The sequence below is a fragment of the Pleurodeles waltl genome, chromosome 7 (genome assembly GCF_031143425.1).
Source record: "Pleurodeles waltl isolate 20211129_DDA chromosome 7, aPleWal1.hap1.20221129, whole genome shotgun sequence".
NCBI lineage: Eukaryota > Metazoa > Chordata > Amphibia > Caudata > Salamandridae > Pleurodeles > Pleurodeles waltl.
This window is the reverse complement of record NC_090446.1, coordinates 1166865180-1166884179: the sequence shown is the minus strand read 5'-3', so window position 1 is coordinate 1166884179 and position 19000 is coordinate 1166865180. Positions and strand designations below refer to the sequence as shown.

General features: G+C 41.9%; 1 protein-coding gene across 5 annotated transcripts in view; it reads left to right on the top strand.

Moving 5' to 3' along the window:
* Positions 1 to 14504: 14504 nt before the first annotated feature.
* LOC138246071 (uncharacterized) overlaps positions 14505 to 19000 on the top strand; it is a 308358-nt gene continuing 303862 nt past the window's right edge. For all 5 annotated transcript variants that reach the window (XM_069200275.1, XM_069200274.1, XM_069200273.1 and 2 more), the window contains exon 1: positions 14505 to 14863. In XM_069200275.1, the coding sequence (XP_069056376.1) occupies positions 14798 to 14863 (66 nt within the window). In that variant the 5' untranslated portion in view covers positions 14505 to 14797. The remainder of the gene's footprint in view (positions 14864 to 19000) is intronic.

The following is a 19000-nucleotide window of genomic DNA, read 5'->3' as shown; positions in this document are numbered from 1 at the left end:
ATGTGATCCTAGAAGGTACATTAGACGGTGGCCCCTTAGCCCTGATAACATTATATACTCCCAACGTAAATCAGCGCGATTTCCTCTGGACACTAAACAGCAGTATGCTTTGTGACCCTGCAGCAGACGCCATATGGGGAGGAGACTTTAACTGCGTTCTAGATATTTTGAAAGACCGTTCTACCCCTTCATTAACCAATGCCCCAGCTAAACGAGCGTCGCTTGATTTGGCAGATTGGGCTTCCAATAATGGGATAAACGAAATCTGGAGAACTACCCATCCCACATTACACGAATATTATTTTTATTCACCAGTACATAAACTTTACACCAGGTTAGATATGTTTTTCGCTTCATCCGGCATAATCCCAAAGATAACCGGGAGCGCGGTGAAGTAATATAGCCCGCATTATATCAGACCACAACCCACACTACGCCACACTGCTATGGGGCTATACACACGGTCGTATCCCAACATGGCGCCTACAACCAGATGCCCTGACCGACCCTCCTTTTAATGCTGAGTTAGCCAAGTGTCTGTTGGATTATTTCTCTCTAAATAAAAACTCAACATCAACACGTGCCACTGAATGGGATGCCCACAAGTCGTAATCAGGGGGCACTGCCTGGCAGCATCTGTAGGTATTAAAAAAATGCTTACTACAGAGCTATTAAAAGTAGAAGCCAGCATACATAGGGCGGAGATAGAGGTATCAAAAAGCAATGCCCCACCAGAAACACTAATTTCACTAAAAGCAAAATACAGAGAGACCAACAACAGTCTCAGCAGGCACGACTACAGACACTTAAATGCGAGACAACATGCTGAAGGGGACAGATCGGGCAAACTATTAGCATGGCTGATTCGACAACCATCGCAATCACTGCTGATAGGTGCGATCAGACTACAAACAGGAGAACTGGTTAACAATCAAGTCGACATCAACAGGGCCTTCTACATGTACTATCGTTCGCTATACCAAACTTCTACCCCCCTAAAGTACAACAACTGATTGATTTACTAGCTCAGATTCCCCAAAACCCAAACATTACCAACAACGCTGACACACTAGACGGCCCATTACTATTGAGGAACTCCGTTTGGCCCTTTCCCAGATGGCATGTGGCAAGACCCCTGGTTCAGATGGACTGCCAGCAGAATACTACAACTCACAAAGTACTCACCTCCTGCCACCCTTACTAGAGGTGTTTAATGAAGCGCGCAACAGGAAACAGCTGCCAGACTCTATGCGTGAAGCACTAATAGTGGTCCTACCAAAACCAGCCCGTGACCCACTGGATGTCAAATCTTACAGGCCACTCTCCCTCTTGAACTCTGACTGCAAACTCTTAGGGAAGATCTTAGCAAATAGATTGCTCCCCCATTTACCGAACTTAATACACCCTGATCAATCAGGATTCATTCCGGGTAGAAATGCCTTCTTAAATATAAGACGTTTAATCTGTATCATGCATAACACCGCAGATTCAGGTAATGTGACCGTGTCTTTGGACATAGAGAAGGCGTTTGACACGCTTGGTTGGAATTATCTCTTCCGTACCCTTAAAGCGTTTGGCTTCCAGAGTGGCTTTATTAACTGGATTGCTACACTATACTCCAACCCAACAGCCCGCGTCCAGACTGGTCAGGTAGTGTCGGAGGCTTTTCCTATTGGCAGCGCACCAGGCAAGGCTGCCCTCTTTCTCCGTTATTGTTTGCAATAGCTATGGAGCAACTCGCAGTTAAGCTCCGTGGCTATGCGCATAAATGGGGCATACAGGAATTTAATGCATATCATATAATATCCTTGTACGCAGACGATGCCCTGATATATCAGCGCAATCACTCTGCCTCCATAACTGAGGTAATGCATATCCTGAACACGTTTGCTCGTGTCTCCAGCTTGCATGTGAACTGGACTAAATCCTGTATTTTCCCTCTCACCCGCATACCTGCTGAGCAGCAGGCGTCTCTTCCCAGGCACCAACTAACATGGGCACACCAGACCTTCAAATATCTGGGCGTTCAAATATATCACTCTATGTCAGACCTAGGGGAAGGGAATTTAGACAGACTGCTCCGCTCCACCTGTGGCTCCTTGACATTTTGGAGTTCACTGCCTAAATTGCCTATGGGCCAGACAGCCAAAGCCAAGATGCTAATACTACTGAGATTCTTATATTACTTAACCACGCTCCCGGTGATCTTGCCGCGCTCGTTCTTCCACAAAGTCCATTCCTTATTGACTGACTTACTATGGGGTAGAGATAGACGCAGAGTAGCACTAACCATCACACAATACCCACAAGTAGAAGGAGGTCTGGGCATGCCGAACCTCGAACTATATTATGCAGCAGCCCAACTCCAATGGGTCACTAAGTGGCTCAACGAACCGACCACTCCAGAGTCTATAGCAATAACTGCCTACAAAACACCAAAAACGATATTGGCATTTTTACTAGCAGGACCCCCTCACCCACTAAACAACTCACCCCTACTAGACACGGCTAGACACTGCTGGCGGAGATACGTACAGGGCAGAATACTGACCCTCCCCTATTCTCCCTTACTGCCAATGTCACAGGTGCCAGGCATTCTCGCTCTATCCTCCTATCCTGATGTTCTGGTGATTAACACCCTGAGCATGGGAGACCTCTACTCTGGCTCCAAAGCAATCAAGTTTGCGGATTTGGTGGCTGCGGAGGTAATGCAACCGGGGGCCTTCCTGACATTTAATGCCATGACTAGTCTCCTACACAATCTCTGGGATTGTAGTCCCAACGAACCGAATGAATCCCACCTACTTACTGCAATACTCTCCATGGGCGACGTAAAAGGCGTCGTCACCAAACTATATAAAATACTCCTAGCAATTAACTGCAAGGCCTTAACTCAAGTCAAACACCACTGGGACACTGTCCTTGCCACACCAATTGCACAAAAATCCTGGGAAGCAGCCCTCATTTCGATTAGGTCCGTATCCCGCAACTCCAGACTAAGGTACACACAATTTAATTATGTACATCAAGCATATCTCTCCCCAGCCCGTATTCATAAAATATACCCAAGCTCTAGCCCAATGTGCCCAAGATGCGCTACCCCTGCAGCTACTTTTTACCATAGGGTTTGGGAATGCCACGCGATTAACACCGGCTGGAAACACGTTGTTGATACCACTGCAGACGTGGTAGACCAATTGCTAACCCCTACTCCAGAATCCTGCCTGCTTGGCATACGCCACCGCACAAAAGGCGATAAACACATTCACAAGTTTGTAGATTTAGCATTTGTGTTATATAAACGCCTGATTGCCACCCACTGGAAGGCCCCAAACGCCCCTCCCCACTCTCTTTGGCTGCGAGACCTGCATAGTTACACATTGGCAGAGGCTCAATTACTAAGACAGCTACAACACAAGGGATAGATACAAGGCGGAACTGAAAGCTGGGACCTTTCTGTAGTTAAAATAGAATCCAGAGACGACAAGTACCCTCCATGAGTTAGCCCTCTAGTACTATCTGGACATGATACCACCATACTTGCCCAAAGTAGTCAAGCAATAGTTAAATGTAGCTTTACCCAACTGTAATGCTGTGCCAAGCCCACATGTCATCAACATGCCAGCCCCTCCCTTATACTGATATCCACCCACACTAAACACACACTAAGCAACGTTGCCCTCAGTGCCTGTATAACCAAATGCTACCATTATTATATCTGATGCCAATACATATATTTAAGCACAATAACTGCTATGTCTAATGTCAATAGTTACACAAAGTTAAGTTGTATGCCAGTACACTAAAACGCAGTCGTATTGAACAGAGTAATGTAAATACGAAAAGACATGCACATGTAGAGAAGTCGTGTATTCTCTCACCAAGTTATATGGAATGTCCTGCTGCTCTCGTATTATGTTGTGAATTACGTTGAATAAACAGATTTAAAAATAAAAATAAATAAAAAAAGAGAGCTGTCAACCAGCACAGACGAGGCAAGTATTGGAGACAGGCTGCAAGGTACAGATGGCAATATGTGAAGAGAAATGTCTACATTCTAAAAGCGGCATTTTTGAAATAGTGATGTAGAATACATCTTCACCAGTAAGTAGGATTTCTTACCACCATTCCAACCATAACAAATATGACAAGTCTATTCTTCTCAAATCAGAAATTACCACTTAAAAGCACATAAGTGAATCTCTAATGCTGGCCTATGAGAGACGTATGCTTCACAGTAGTGAAAAGTGACTTTGGGAGTTTTTCACTACCAGAACATGTAAAATGTATAAGTACATGTCCTGCCTTTAACTTACATAGCACCCTGCCCTATGGGTTACCTCTGGCCTACCTTAGGGGTGCCATTTATGGAAGAAAAGGGTAATTTAAGGCTTGGCAAGTAGTTTCAAATGTCAAGTCAAAGTGGCAGTTGAACTGCCATAGGTCAAGCAATGCCAGACCTGAGACATGGTTAAGGGGCTACTTATGCTGGTAGCACAGTCCGTGCTGCAGACCCACTAGTAGCATTTAATTTCCAGGGCCTGGGCACAACTAGTGCACTTTACTAGCAACTTACAGATTCATTAAATATGCTTATTGGTTATGAACCAATGTCACCATGTTTAGGGGGGAAAGAACAAGCATGTTAGCACTGGTCAGAAGTGGTAAAGTGCATATAGTTCTAAAACCTGCGAAAAGGAGATCAGAACAATAGAGGGAGGCAGGTGAAAAGTTGAGGGAAGACCACCCTAAGGCTGACAGGGCTAACAGGGAACATGAAAGAACACCTGCCTGGAAATGCTCTTTAATTGACCAAAATTTAGTGGTATCAATGAGCTTTATTTCGAGTAGCGGGGGGCTCCTGCCTTGCCAATCGCAGCCGCGCCCTCAGAGCAAAGACTAAAAAGCAGGAGTAGAAACAGGCATTTGTATTCCCCAAAGGGTCACCTGCACCGCCTAGAGAAATCTAAAGTGACGGACAGATTTACCCACCTCGGGGAGTCTGATCAACGGTCCAACTGGATTGTTACAAAGTAGGCAGGAGCACTGATTAACAAAAACAAAGCATTACCCCTTCACAGGCCTTAAACTGTACAGCAAAACAGCCATAACACATAAATTAAATTCTCAGCTGGCCTTCGTTCACTTCAGGTGAAAAGTTGGAAATTTCCAGCAGGTCATTACAAAGTTGGGAGAAATATAAAATGTGTAAATAAACTTAGCAATTTTACAGACCCAATGCGTCTGCCTAAAATACAGTGAAAGGCCAGTGCACCTTCACTGCAATGCATTCTAGAAAAGAAATACTGAAGGTGCTTTAGCAACCCCCTCACAGCCGCTGCAGTGCTTTTTGTTATAACCAAGCCCAGTCTAAATCTTCTCTGTTGCACTGGAAAGAGAATCTTGTGCCGGCCAACGTGGCAAGTTTTTAGGAATGCTTGAGTAATGGAGGGGCTTCCCGTGTTGTGACACGCACAGGACGGGGAAAATGATTTACAATGCCGGAGAAGAGCCTTTATTCTGTGCAGGGCACTGAGGTGTATTGGTATTGTGAGTGGGGAGGGAAGGGGGGCAGTGCTCAAGGCCCCCCAGAAGATCCGTACTTCTCCCAGGATCGTATTCTGATGATCACACCTGGCACTATAACTGATCAGCATGCAAACTCCAACCTCACACCAACAGCTAACTTCCTATGCCCGACAGCCGCTGCATGTCTGTTGCTGCACTCGCTCAAATATAACAAACTAATATCCTGGATATGTGCTTAGTCAGTGCCTAGGAGACACTGATCAGCCAGCATTTACAGGAGATTTGCGCATCAGTTATTCTAGAATAAGAGGTACACGTGAAAAGTAGTGATGATTATATAATTCCACCAGCAGAGTGGTGCAGCAGAATCTATTAGTAATTCCAGGTTACAGGAGCAATGCAGAATTACTAAATTCCTCCGAATTCACCAGCAGAATTAAAAATTCAGCCCACCGCTAATAAATATTGACAATGAAGAATTCCTTGTCATTTTTCTTAACTCTAGTTATATGTCATCTACCTTGATGGTCATTAGAATGCAATATTAGAGGTTATTCCGGATTTCTTCAATGAAATGGTGATTACCCCATTTGTCTTGTCAATAGCTGGGGAGAGTGTAATTTCTGTGATCTACGATCAGTAGAATTTGGCATCTTTAAAGTTAAGACCTGTTTCCTTTAACATGATATTATCCACTTCTAGCTATTACAATAATCTGCAATCGTCTTGCATTTGAGGGGGTGGTTTAAACCCTGGGAATGAAGTGAGACAATTTTAAATGGTGAAGTCATCATGAAGTTGCTATATTCGGTTTAATATGTTGGGTGGGTGAAAGGCATTGGAAAATGTGGTGTACAATCTTCCCCTCAACCAGTTCCATGCATGAGTGTAGAATTGCAAATGGATATATATTCTAAGAAATTCTATAGAGAACATGGGTGACGCCTAAATAGCCTCAATGATACTAAATTGGTGTTGGGGAGCACAAAAACGGACATAATTGGGATACATAGCTAGGCAGATCAGCTTCTAATGTAGAACAGGAAAACAGAGGAGGAGAGAAGAATAGGCTGGGATATAGAAGAGAAGTAAGAGATAAAGCATATTCCCATAACAAATAAGCACAAAAATGCTCTATAAAAAAAACCTATCATTCAGCCCGCCCATGAAATGTTGAATTTCTTCATGCCCCCATCTATCAATATGATATAGCAGCGGATACCACGAGCAGGCCAACCAGCAGCAAATAGCCTCACCCTTGGTTCTTTAAATTATTACAAATCATAGCACAGCATTATGAATAATAATGTTTTAGCAACTGTTTGATAAACTAAATCTAACAATTGAGGCTGGTTCGCTCTAAAGTATCAAATGTAGAGTCTTGTCTGGAGAGTTCACAAGTATGTATAAAGATTTTAGTGAAAATCAAAGTGGGAGCTATCTGGACTATATTGGGACCTTTGCAAGTGCTAGCCGGCCTATCCTGTAAATAACAATATAACAGAAGGAGGTGGCCCTAAAATCTGCCTCAGATTAACACTTCTTGGTCAAAAGATCATATCAGACCAGATGGGCACATTAACAAAAATTGTCATAGCAAGGCAAAGCATATTTTACAGCAAGAGCAAAGGACATAACCTTATTCCTGAGACGGGTTAGTAGTAACAGTAAGCTGAGTAGTACATCCGGAGCAGGTGGCTCCTCGCCAGAGAGGATATCTTCAAGTTATCTTGCCCCATTAGATAGAATTAGAAATGAGAAATTGCAGGTCCGCAGGTTGAGAAAAGATCATTGGTTTTCCTTTGTGCGCAATTCGAAATTTGGCCAGGCCAATGACAGAGAAAGGTATGGAGGAGTCCCTCACAATCGATGCAGTGTCAGAAAACATTTCTGTTTTTAGACTGCCTTTTGGAGTAAACTAGGGCAATAGTTATCCTCAACCCGTTCCATAGGAACTTTAGTCATTGTGATAAAATTATTTCAGCGTGGAAATATCACCTGGGTCTCATAATCATTAGGATGTTGGTTGCCCAAACATTGACCCAAAAGGATTCCATTTGTTCTTTCTATCTCAAGGTGTTTCAAGAAGGTGAGTCCCAAATATCAGGGTAAGCATGATTCTAAAAACTCAGCACAGGAGTTTGCATTGTGCTCCATTTTCTCAAATAGGCCAAAGCTCTGCATCTTGCCTCCGTGATTGCAGTCTTCAAGTTCAGAAATAGACTAAGCTTTTGAGTTATCATACATGTTTGTTCCTTTGCAGATATTTATGTGTTCTCTGGTACTCTAATTCTGGATTCAGCTTCTGTGATTCTCCTTACTGGATCCTTGAAGTCATTATGTAGAGCCTGAATATTGTTGTGCATGTTGTAAGCATTTGTTTTGGTCTTGAACTTGATTGTGATCTTCATATTCAGAAAATTCTCTCACAGCAGATTTAGCTTTTGAGTTGCCATACCTGTTTGAATTTTTGCAGATGCATTTGCGTCCTCTAATTCTGGATTCAGCTTCTGTAATTCTATTTGGCGGATCTTTGAATTCATTACAAAGAACCTGAATATCATGGTGCATGTCGTAGACATTTGCTTTGGTTTTGAAGCATCCCTAATTTGTGTATGATAGTCTCCATATGTGCTGCCATCTCTGATATATGTTTAATCAGTGAGTCTTGAAGTGCTGATGTACGTCTGAAGCTGGATTTAATATCTTTTGAATTTTCATTGTCTCTGCTGTCTTTCTGGAGTCCACCATTTTGTATCTTCATGGCTGCAATTAAGGTAGAATTATATGTAGTCTTGCATTGTGTCAGGTATAGTACCCCTTTATGGTTGTAGAATGGGCTTTTATGAGAGTATGCTTTCTGATCAGTTATATGGCACAATGTATGGGATAGGCAAAGGTCTCTTTTCAGGCCACCAGTAGCACTTCAATTTTATTGGAACATGGCGATCCTCTTGAGGAGGAAAGTGTGATGTACAAATCCAAATACAAAAGACTATGCAAACAATGTCAAAATAGTCTACCCCTGATAGGTAAAATCTGTTCTTTCCTCACTTCCGACAGCACGTCTCCTGTAATCTTCATGCAACTGCACAAAAGCCTAGACCTGTGGCAGATGAGTGGCCCGGTTTGCTATCTGTCCGTGTGTGCCAAATTCAATCTGCGGTACTCAAATTGCTCAAGTGACAGAGGCTGATGTAGTGGTGTTCGTCTGATGGTCACTCACTCATCTCTGTACATTCATACAGTCAGTGCAGTCGGCTGCAACTACAATGAGTATAACCCTCCTCCAGTAGCTGTGAATGAAGTTGCTATCTTGGGTCACCCTGGAATTGGCAAACTCAAACGGTCTTCCAAACTAACAGTTCTGTTGGAGAGATTGTGGCAAGCAGGAGCAAGACCAGGTTTCGCACAGTTCCGGAGCCAGTAATATCAGCCGTCAATTTAAGTTGGCCCTGCTTGGATAGGGATGCAGTTGGATTGGTGGCCACCATGCTCAGGTTTTAGCAATGCCCCTCTCTGAGCCCATTTTGAATCTTTCACTGACAGCGCAACTTAAAAATATTACCTCGATCACAAGACAAGCTACGAAACAACACTAATCAAGATAAAGCACTCTGTACTTGGTCCATGTTTCACACGAAATAAGAAGAAGTGAAGCCGGCACGGACTGGCCAATTAAGGAGCAGTAAATAAGAGTGACAGTGAAGCCAATGAATGATAAGCAATGGGCTAGGTCCACGTCCTTGTGACATATCATATCTTTCACAATGGACAGCACATGCTGTTTATATGCAGGTCCTCAATGCTTGCTCATAGCTCCCTGTGCTATATATGGAAGGATTGCAGATGAAGAACTGCAAGTAATAAAACAATCTCTGTGCCAAAAGCAATAAGCCATAGTGTTGGACTTTTGCTTATGCAGGGTCATCCTGAATCTTTTTGCCTCCTGCCTCCTATTTTTTTCTGACGATTGCAGATGAAGAACTGCAAGTAATAAAACAATCTCTGTGCCAAAAGCAATAAGCCATAGGTACCTACATAAAATAAAAATCTATCATCTGCATGTCACACATGTACTTTGCAAAAGGAACATTAACCCCTTACCTCCCTGGTGCGGGTCACGACCAGTGGGCGACACCAGGGAGGGGGTTAATAGATCCTCGGTGCGTCGCACCCGAGTATTATTTATTTATTTTTTTAATACCCCGGAGACACGGAAGCTTTTCCGTGTCTCCCCCTGCACCCCACCCGACCCTTTGTGACATCAGCACGCCTCGAGGCGCGCTGACGTCACCTTGTTGATACGGCCGCTTCCTGCTCCGATGGGGAAATCGGCACCAAACGCCCTTCCCCACGTTCAGGAAGGCCTCGTAAGAAAGGGGAGGTTCTCCCCTTTCTTACGAGGCCTTCCTGAAAGTGTTTCCTGGCACAGCTGCGATCGGGGGCCAGGAAACACCACTAGACACCAGGGATTTCACTTGGGGGGGGTCGGCCCCCTCGGAAAACGGGCTGGCCCCCCCCCGGGGGCATATTTTAAAAAAAAAGGTAGGTGTCCCCTGGAGGGGGGGTTCGATCGCTCTCGATCACGCCCCCCCCAGGGGCTAAATTTTCTCAGATCGAGGAAGGCGGCAACGCCGAAACGCGTCCCTGTAGGCGAATAAATATGATTTAAACTCGTTGTGTCCGTGGAGTGCTGCCTTTTTCCCTTATCTACGGGAGAGAAGTGTTTGATACAATACACAGTGGCGCACGTATCAGGAATAGCACCGTTGGCGGTTAGGTGCCGAAAGGAAACGCCGAGATCTGAGTGTTTTTATATATATATATCTATATAGAGATAGATCTATGTATATATATATATATATATATATATATATATATATATATATATATACACTGATGCGTTTCGGTCTCACCGGACCTTGTTCACAGGTGTGACCGAAACGCGTCAGGGGATTCCTGTTTGTTTGTTCATGATCTCACTAATGTATTAAAAGTTAAGGTATTTTTGGCACAACGACAGAGTGCGGTTTTCTCTTGCTAAAATAGAAAGAGAATCTTGTTTTCTGAAATATGGTTGTCCTGCCTCAAACCAGCACCACCGGAGAATTAAGTGCGCCGTAACACACAGATCAGGACATCTTTTCTTTCATATATATATATATATATATATATATATATATATATATATATACATATAAATATATACAGTATATAGATCACTTTTGTCAATACATGTGTGGCTTCCCTGGGGGCTGCGATCGGCCCCCAGGAAAACCAGACCCACATATTAAGGTGATATATATATATATATATATATATAGATTTGCCACCAGTTATCTTGCAGTTGTAGCTTGTGTTTTCAAAGCAATGCACATTCTTCAACTGACGCATTTCAACTGTAGCTTTTAGGCAGCAATAAAAAAGTCAAGTAAGTATTGTGATTATGTTTGTCTAGTGGCAGTTGTAGTGCCATAAAGAAGCGCAGAAGGTGTATATGCCTACTGCAAGGAGCAAATCTGTATTTTATGTAAATAGCTGAGTACATTAGTAAAGTCAGCCATTACATGCGCTATAATACAAATGAAATGCATGTGCGGGTGGGGGGCGGCTATGGAGAGATGCAGGGCACTTTTGCTGGGTGGTAATGAGGGAATCCGAGGAGGAGAGAGTGGGAGCACCAATAATGATTGTTGGACTGGGCACAGGAGGTGCTAAAGACTGTGACGAATGGTATGTGACAAGGTGCTTTTTGAGTGTCTTGAAAGAACGTGCTGATTGAGGGAAGAAGCGCAGGTAAGGTGGCCTCTACTGTTGCACGTATCTCACACACACTATCGATTTTGTGACTGTCTACGTAGGCTAGTGTTTTAGAGCAACAGTTTAGCTAATAGCAGAGATGGCATCTTGATGGATGACTGCTGCCGTCACTCGGGTTATAGAGGACAGCTCTGACATAGGATCAGAGACTGAGACATCAGATACTGAGACAGAATCTGAGGGATAGGACAATGGCGCAGACTCTGGGAGTGATTTTTCAGTCGGAGGAGTCCCATTCGATAACTCCTCTTCCAGTAAAGTATGAGGGAGGTGATGAGGACAGTCCTGCTGTCCCTTCGCAAGCACAGTCTGTCAACGGGGTAATAGTGGGTTAGCCCAACCCAGAGAGCAGGTGAGTGCTCTCTTGGGAGCTCCCCAATTTAGTTCAGCCCCAAATTCCACCACCCAAATCATATTGTGGGGACATCAAAATTATCTATCACAAAACAAACTGTTTTTGTAAGGCAGGCACCTGTGTTTTTGGTCCTGGGTTCGGCGGCCATATAGAGAAACATACTAAACCCAAACATTTCTGGAAACTAGACATCCGGGGGAGTCCACAGAGGTGTGACTTGTGTAGATTCCCCAAAGTTTTCTTACCCAGAATACCCTGCAAAGCTGAAATGTTAAATAAAAACTCGATTTTTCTTGCATTTCTGTCACACAAACTACAGGAAAATGCTGAGATCCACATAAATTCCTACCACCCAGTGATTCCTCACCTGTCCTGATAAAAACACTATCCCACTTGAGTGCCTATACCTAGTGCCTGCGTCAGGAATGGATCACCCCAGTGTCAACAGCTGCCTCATGTAAGGACCAACATTGACCGCTGTGTGATCTATTCCTGTTGCGGGCACCAGGCCTACCCACACAAGTGAGGTACCATTTTAATCGGGAGACTTGGGGAAACACTGGGTGGAAGGAAATTTGTGGCTCCTCTCAGATTCCAGAACTTTCTGTCACCGAAATGAGAGAAAAAAAGTGTTTTTTTAGCCACATTTTGAGGTTTGCAAAGGATTCTGGGTAACAAAACCTGGCCAGAGCCCCACAAGTCACCCCATCTTAGATTCCCCTAGGTGTCTAGATTAAAAAAATGTCAAGGTTTGCTAGGTTTCGCTAGGTGCCGGCTGAGCAAGAGGCCAAAATCCACAGCTTGGCACTTTGCCAAAAACAAGTCTGTTTTCCTTTGGAAAATGTGATGTGTCCACGTTGTGTTTTGGGGCATAACCTGTCGTGGGCGCTAGGCCTACCCACACAAGTGAGGTACCATTTTTATCAGGAGACTTGGGGGAACGCTGGGTGGAAAGAAATGTGTGGCTCTTCTCAGATTCCAGAACTTTCTGTCACCGAAATGTGAGGAAAAAGTGTTTTTTTGGCCAAAATCTGAGGTTTGCAAAGGATTCTGGGTAACAGAACCTGGTGAGATCCCCACAAGTCAACCCATCCTTGCCCTAGGTGTCTAGTTTTAAAAAACGCACAGGTTTGGTAGGCTTCCCTAGGTGCTGGCTGAGCTAGAGGCCAAAATCTACAGCTAGGCACTTTGCAAAAAACACGTCAGATTTCAATGTAAAAATGTGATGTGTCCATGTTACGTTTCCTGTCGAGAGCATTAGGCCTACCTATGCAAGTGAGGTACCATTTGTATCGGGAGACGTGGGGGAACACAGAATAGCAAAGCAAGTGTTATTGTCCCTTGTCTTTCTCTACATTTTTTCCTTCCAAATGTAACACAGTGTGTAAAAAAGACGTCTATTTGAGAAATGGCCTGTAATTCACATGCTAGTATGAGCACCCCGGAATTCATAGATGTGCAAATAACGACTGCTTCTTAACACCTTATCTTATGACCATTTTGGAAATACAAAGATTTTCTTGATACCTATTTTTCACTCTTTATATTTCAGCAAATTAATTGCTGTATACCCGATATAGAATGAAAACCCATTGCAAGGTGCACCTCATTTATTGGCTCTGGGTACCTAGGGATCTTGATGAACCTACATGCCCTATATATCCTCGCCACCAGAAGAGTCCAGCAGATGTAACAGTATATTGTTTTAAAAAATCTGACATTGCAGGAAAAAGTTACAGAGTAAAACATGGAGAAAAATTGCTGTTTTTTTCAGCTCACTTTCAATATTTTTTTATTTCAGTTGTTATTTTCTGTAGGAAAACCTTGTAGGATCTACACAAATGACCCCTTGCTGAATTCAGAATGTTGTCTACTTTTTTAGAAATGTTTAGCTTTCTGGGATCCAGCATTGGTTTCACACCCATTCCTGTCACTAACTGGAAGAAGGCTGAAAGCACCAAAAATAGTAAAAATGGGATATGTCCCAGTAAAATGCCAAAATTGTGTTGAAAAATGTAGTTTTCTGATTCAAGTCTGCCCGTTCCTGAAAGGTGGGAAGATGGTGATTTTAGCACCAGAAACCCTTTGTTGATGCCATTTTCGGGGAAAAAACCACAAGCCTTCTTTGGCAGCCCTTTTTTCCCATTGTTATTTAAAAAACTAAATTTTCACTGTATTTTGGCTAATTTCTTGGTCTCCTCCAGGGGAAACCACAAACTCTGGGTACCATTAGAATCCATAGGATGTTGGAAAAAAGGACGCAAATTTGGCGTGGTTAGCTTATGTGGACAAAAAGTTCTGAAGGCCTAAGCGCAAACTACCCCAAATAGCCAAAAAAGGGCTCAGCACTTGGGGGGGTGAAGGCCCAGCAGCTAAGAGGTTAACCCTTCTTTTTGCCTTATGAGGCAAAACAGTGACTATGAAAACAGGGAACACTCTAGCAAATGTATTAATCACCAGAATTATTTTACCAATATTATTTTTCCCTGAGATTTACTGGGCATACAAAGCTCTGGGCAGCAGGTTCTTCACCCCATGTTATATTGTAAAATGCTGACTTTACAACCTATTAAGCCAGAATAAATTTACAGTCCTGTTTCTTGTTGCCAATTTCTTTGTGGCAGAGTTAAAAAAAAGACTTGACTGTCAGACTTCTTTTCACGACTCCACCCCCTTTGTGTTGCCACATCTTGACCCCAAACGTATGGGTTCCCAGAGAAACATTTTTGCTTCACTGTAACCCGTCTTATGATCTTGCACTGCCAGGTACTGTCACACATTTAATCAGATATCCTACGCACTGCAGCTCCTATTAGCAGCATATTTTACACCCCGGGCTTTAACTGAAGTCTTTCTCAGCCTACGCCTGCTATTGGCCTGAGCCTGACACCTTCATTACAATCACCTGACGTGAATCGATGAATTCGGCAGACTTGCTTTTCCTCTGAAGAGAAAGTGAAACCGGAATGTAGAAGAACCTTCGGCCGCCTTGTGCTTTTGATGAGGACAGCTGGCAGTAGTTCTTCAACGCGTATTCAGAAGCACAGTGTCTCCTCCAAAGGATGGGTTACGGGGCTTCTCTGGGAGTGAATGCCGAATTTAAACCGCTTTAAAGTCAGGTGGCAACAAACATGTGAGGTTACAGGACACGTGAAGGTAAGAATACATTCATTCATATATGTATATATGTGCATTGACACTTTGTAGAGGCATTGAGTGCTCTGTGAGTGTTAAGTTGAGAAAAAGAACGTGCATCGCTGATTTACATTCTACTTTTACGCATATTTCGGTTTGAGGTGATTTATTTCATTAAGAAAGCTAGTGATCTGGCAAAGCTCTTCTTCCAGCAAGGAGTGTGCTAGGTCGTTCCGCAAGAAAAGTTTTCGCTGCTGCGATGATTTTAGAAAGAAGAAACTCATATTAATACCTTTATTAATTAAACATGTCCCCAGTGTATATTGCGAAAACTGCTTGTAGCCACTGCCATGTAGTACCTCAGTGCAATCTGCAGGATGACTTCGAAGTAAGCGTGATATTGTTTATTTTGTTTTTATATTGAAAAGATTTTATGAAAATATTTCTAATTTTAAACGACTTGCTTAGAATTATAACACTGGGGATGTTTGTTCAGCCTATTTTATTGCACTTTTCGTAACACACCTCTTATTTTATTGCTTAAATGTGTTTTTTTGATTTTGTTTTTATTCCTCAAAAATACGATGTTTAGAAAAATAAGAAATATACTTTCTGTGAAACAAATTGCGTCTAGATTGTACACAAGCTCAGAGAAGCTGAGACATCAGACATGTACAGTTTTGTAGCACAAACTGATAGCTAGATAGCTACCTAAAATTGCACCCTGCTTCTGAGTTTAAACTAATTTTATTACGAGCATGGTGGTGCTAGCGCAGGTGTTTTAATACAAATTATTAATGAGTGTTTATGTATTTTGAATAATAAGTTTATGTAGAAAATGAAATAACTTAGAAAAATAATGCACACATTTGAAAATGTGATCACGAAGAATGGCCACCAATGTTAACGAAATGTACTAATCAATGATTAAATATTATGACATGTCGAACAGATGTTAGACTAATGTAGTAATATGTCATATTGAAGGTTATGAATTAAGCTTTAGCTTTATTAATTGTACGCCTTAATTGTACGCCTTAGCTTAGCGAGTGTCTTGGCCTATTTGGCAGGCCTCATGTAAAAGCTGTATTTCTTAGCGTTTAATTTTAATAAAAATGCTGACCAAGTGATTTGAACTGTGAAATGTCTATTGTATTGCTTAAATGTGCTCATAACGGAAGCCTTTCGTAAGAACCAACTTCTAGGAGATGATGTGCTTGCTAATGCAACAATTTATGTGTAATGTGTGTGAGACTGACTTTCCCAGGACAAGAACAATGAAGATACTGACTAGAGTAGAAGCTGCAACAATATTGTTACCTGACAAGCTGGATGAGGAGGACATCGCAAGACAAACCAATCAACATGTGAACTGAGAAATAGTTGAATTCATAGATTTGGGACATTAGTTTTATTGGACAGAGTGTGAACATACGATTAACTGACCAATAGGGATTTGGGGGGTAGTTTAGGTAACTTTAATATAACAATACTGCACAGTGAAAAGACGGTCACTCATTCTGAGACATTCTGCCCTTGCCTTCATGCTGTCATTTTTACCCATTTGCTTGCTGACCAAAAGGTCAATATTTCTTATGCGTCTTGACTAGAGACATGCTTAACTTTAATGCCTAATGACTTTGCCTTTTTATAATTCTGATGCTGAAGCCTGATGTTTTACTGATTGACTGATGTCCTGCGGAGAAAGACTGATTCTGTTTTGCTGATCCACCCTGAGGATAGGTATATTCCGAACTGTCATTACTACGCATATTTACCTTTTCTTTCTAGGTACCATCTGTGCTATCTTGATAGAACCATAGTTAGATTTTTTTTGCCAAAATTTGTGTTATTAAATTGTTTTGCATGAAGCCGAACATACTGATGCTAATTTGATGTTAGTTAAGGATTCTCACTAATGACTTATGATAACAGGTACAAATGTTTAGTGAAATTCTCTGCTAAACTTCATGTCCTTCATTTCGCTGACGCAGTTGACTTTGCTATTGATTTGCACCATAACTTTAGATTGTGTTGTAGTTCAAGCTTTGATTAGATTGCGTTTCTTCCGTCGCTTAGTACAACCAGTGCTGTTTCTGGATGTGCTTAATTTGATTTTGCGATTAATCTACATGACCTTAGCATTGTTAATATAGGGAAATAAACATTCTAAACTTTTACTAGAGGTGTGGTTATTCATGACTGAAAGGTCACGCTGGGCGACAATTACTGGCTCCATTGATTATTGATCACTAATGATTATTAAGTATTATGTATTGTTTATTGATTATTGGACCTATGGTGAGAACATCTTATTTGCGAGTCAAAAGGTTCATCGACCTATTTGTGTCCCCTTGTAAGTTTACTTATTATGGTCAGGGTTGCAAACACTGGTACAATCAAGCGCCTCCTGCACAGATGTGTGTGTGCTGGGTAGGCCAGGTAATGAATCTCATGGTGGCTGGATTAGTAAACTGATTAACAGTAACATTCATTACTTCGGTTACGGTACTGGAATAAATCATACATCCTACAACATATATCATAGTTATAAAAAAATGGCAAAACCAATAGGGCCGTTTTATATTTATAATTAATGTTGTTTGTTTTAATTGTCATTAGCTATGGCTTTAATAAACTAACACGTGTAATCAGAGGCATGCACAAAAGCTATTTTGCAAGTGCTAGCAACTTAAAGACTGACGTAATGTTTTTTGTCAAATGCAGAGCAGAAAAAAGTGCAAAACTTCCACAGATGTAAAATTTCACTATTACTTTCAGTGGTAAGACGTGTGTATGTTTGTTGCATCAGATATAACACATGAAAACACAGGCATGCACAAAGGTTGTTTTGCAAGTGCTAGAAGTTAAAGAAAAGCCTAATGTTTTATGTCAAATGCGGAAATAAACTCCTCCAGATGCAATATTTCACTATTTTTGGGTCGTAAGACATGAGCAGATGTTCGCTGCATCTGACTGATATCTTTTCAAAATATTTAAGAGCCTTTAACTTCTTTCTTCTTACACATTTTTATTAACGGATAAATAAAAGAAAATTGCTGAAAGGAAGCCTCCAGGAGTGCAACGTGTTTGTTTTGTGAATTATTATGGTTGGCCTTAACACTACGTTTGCACCAGCAGTAAAATGGAGTGCTCCGCCCTAGGCCACTTTGTTTGAACTTTAATACATGCGGTGGCACCCGGTTTTAAGTGCGGAGTTGAAAAGATTTATGGTGGTGAGGAGCTACTTATCCCCTACGCCTGTACTGTACAGTGGAAGATGACTTCTAATGCCCCTTGCACCATGTGGAAAATTGAAACCAGCACTTTTCACTATGCGGCTCTGAGTTTGGGGCCCACATGGCATGAATATAACTGTGGTGAGTGAACTTTTATTTCACAGTGGGAACATTGGCTCATGTTTTAACTCAAGCACGGATTGTCCAGCACTGTGCTAACATTTTGGATGCCATTTATTTTGATTCCCCTGTGTTTGAATATTGAGACCACAAGTCCCAGAATGCCTGCGCATATATATAAAGGTGGCAGGTTGATTGAACTTTGGTGTTTATGCAGATTAAAGCCACCCGAGGAAGACAAACGTCAAAACGTGTTGTGGTCTCTGGATGGGTGCTGCAAAAACATGACATGCAATGTTATCGGATAAATAAAAGAAAATTGATGAAAGGGAGCCTCTGGGAGTGCAACGTGATTTGTTTTGTGAAGTATTAGGGTTGGCCTTTATATATATATATATATATATATATATATATATATATATATATATATATATATATATATATATTTAGAGAGAGAGAGATAGTGATCATTTTTGTCAACGTGTGTGTGGCTTCCCTGGGGGCTGTGATCGGCCCCCAAGGAAAACCACACCCACATATTAAAGTGATACATATATATTCGCCACCAGTTTTCTTACAATTGCAGCTTGCATCTTCATAGCAATGCACATACTTCAACTGACGCGTTTCAACTGTAGCTTTTAGGCAGCAATAACAAATTCAAGTAAGTCTTGTGATTATGTTTCTGCGACAAAAGGATCAGACTTTTGTCTAGTGGCAGTTTTGATGCCATAAAGTAGCGCAGAAGGTTTATATGACTACTGCAAAGATCAAATCTGTATTTTATGTAAATAGCTGA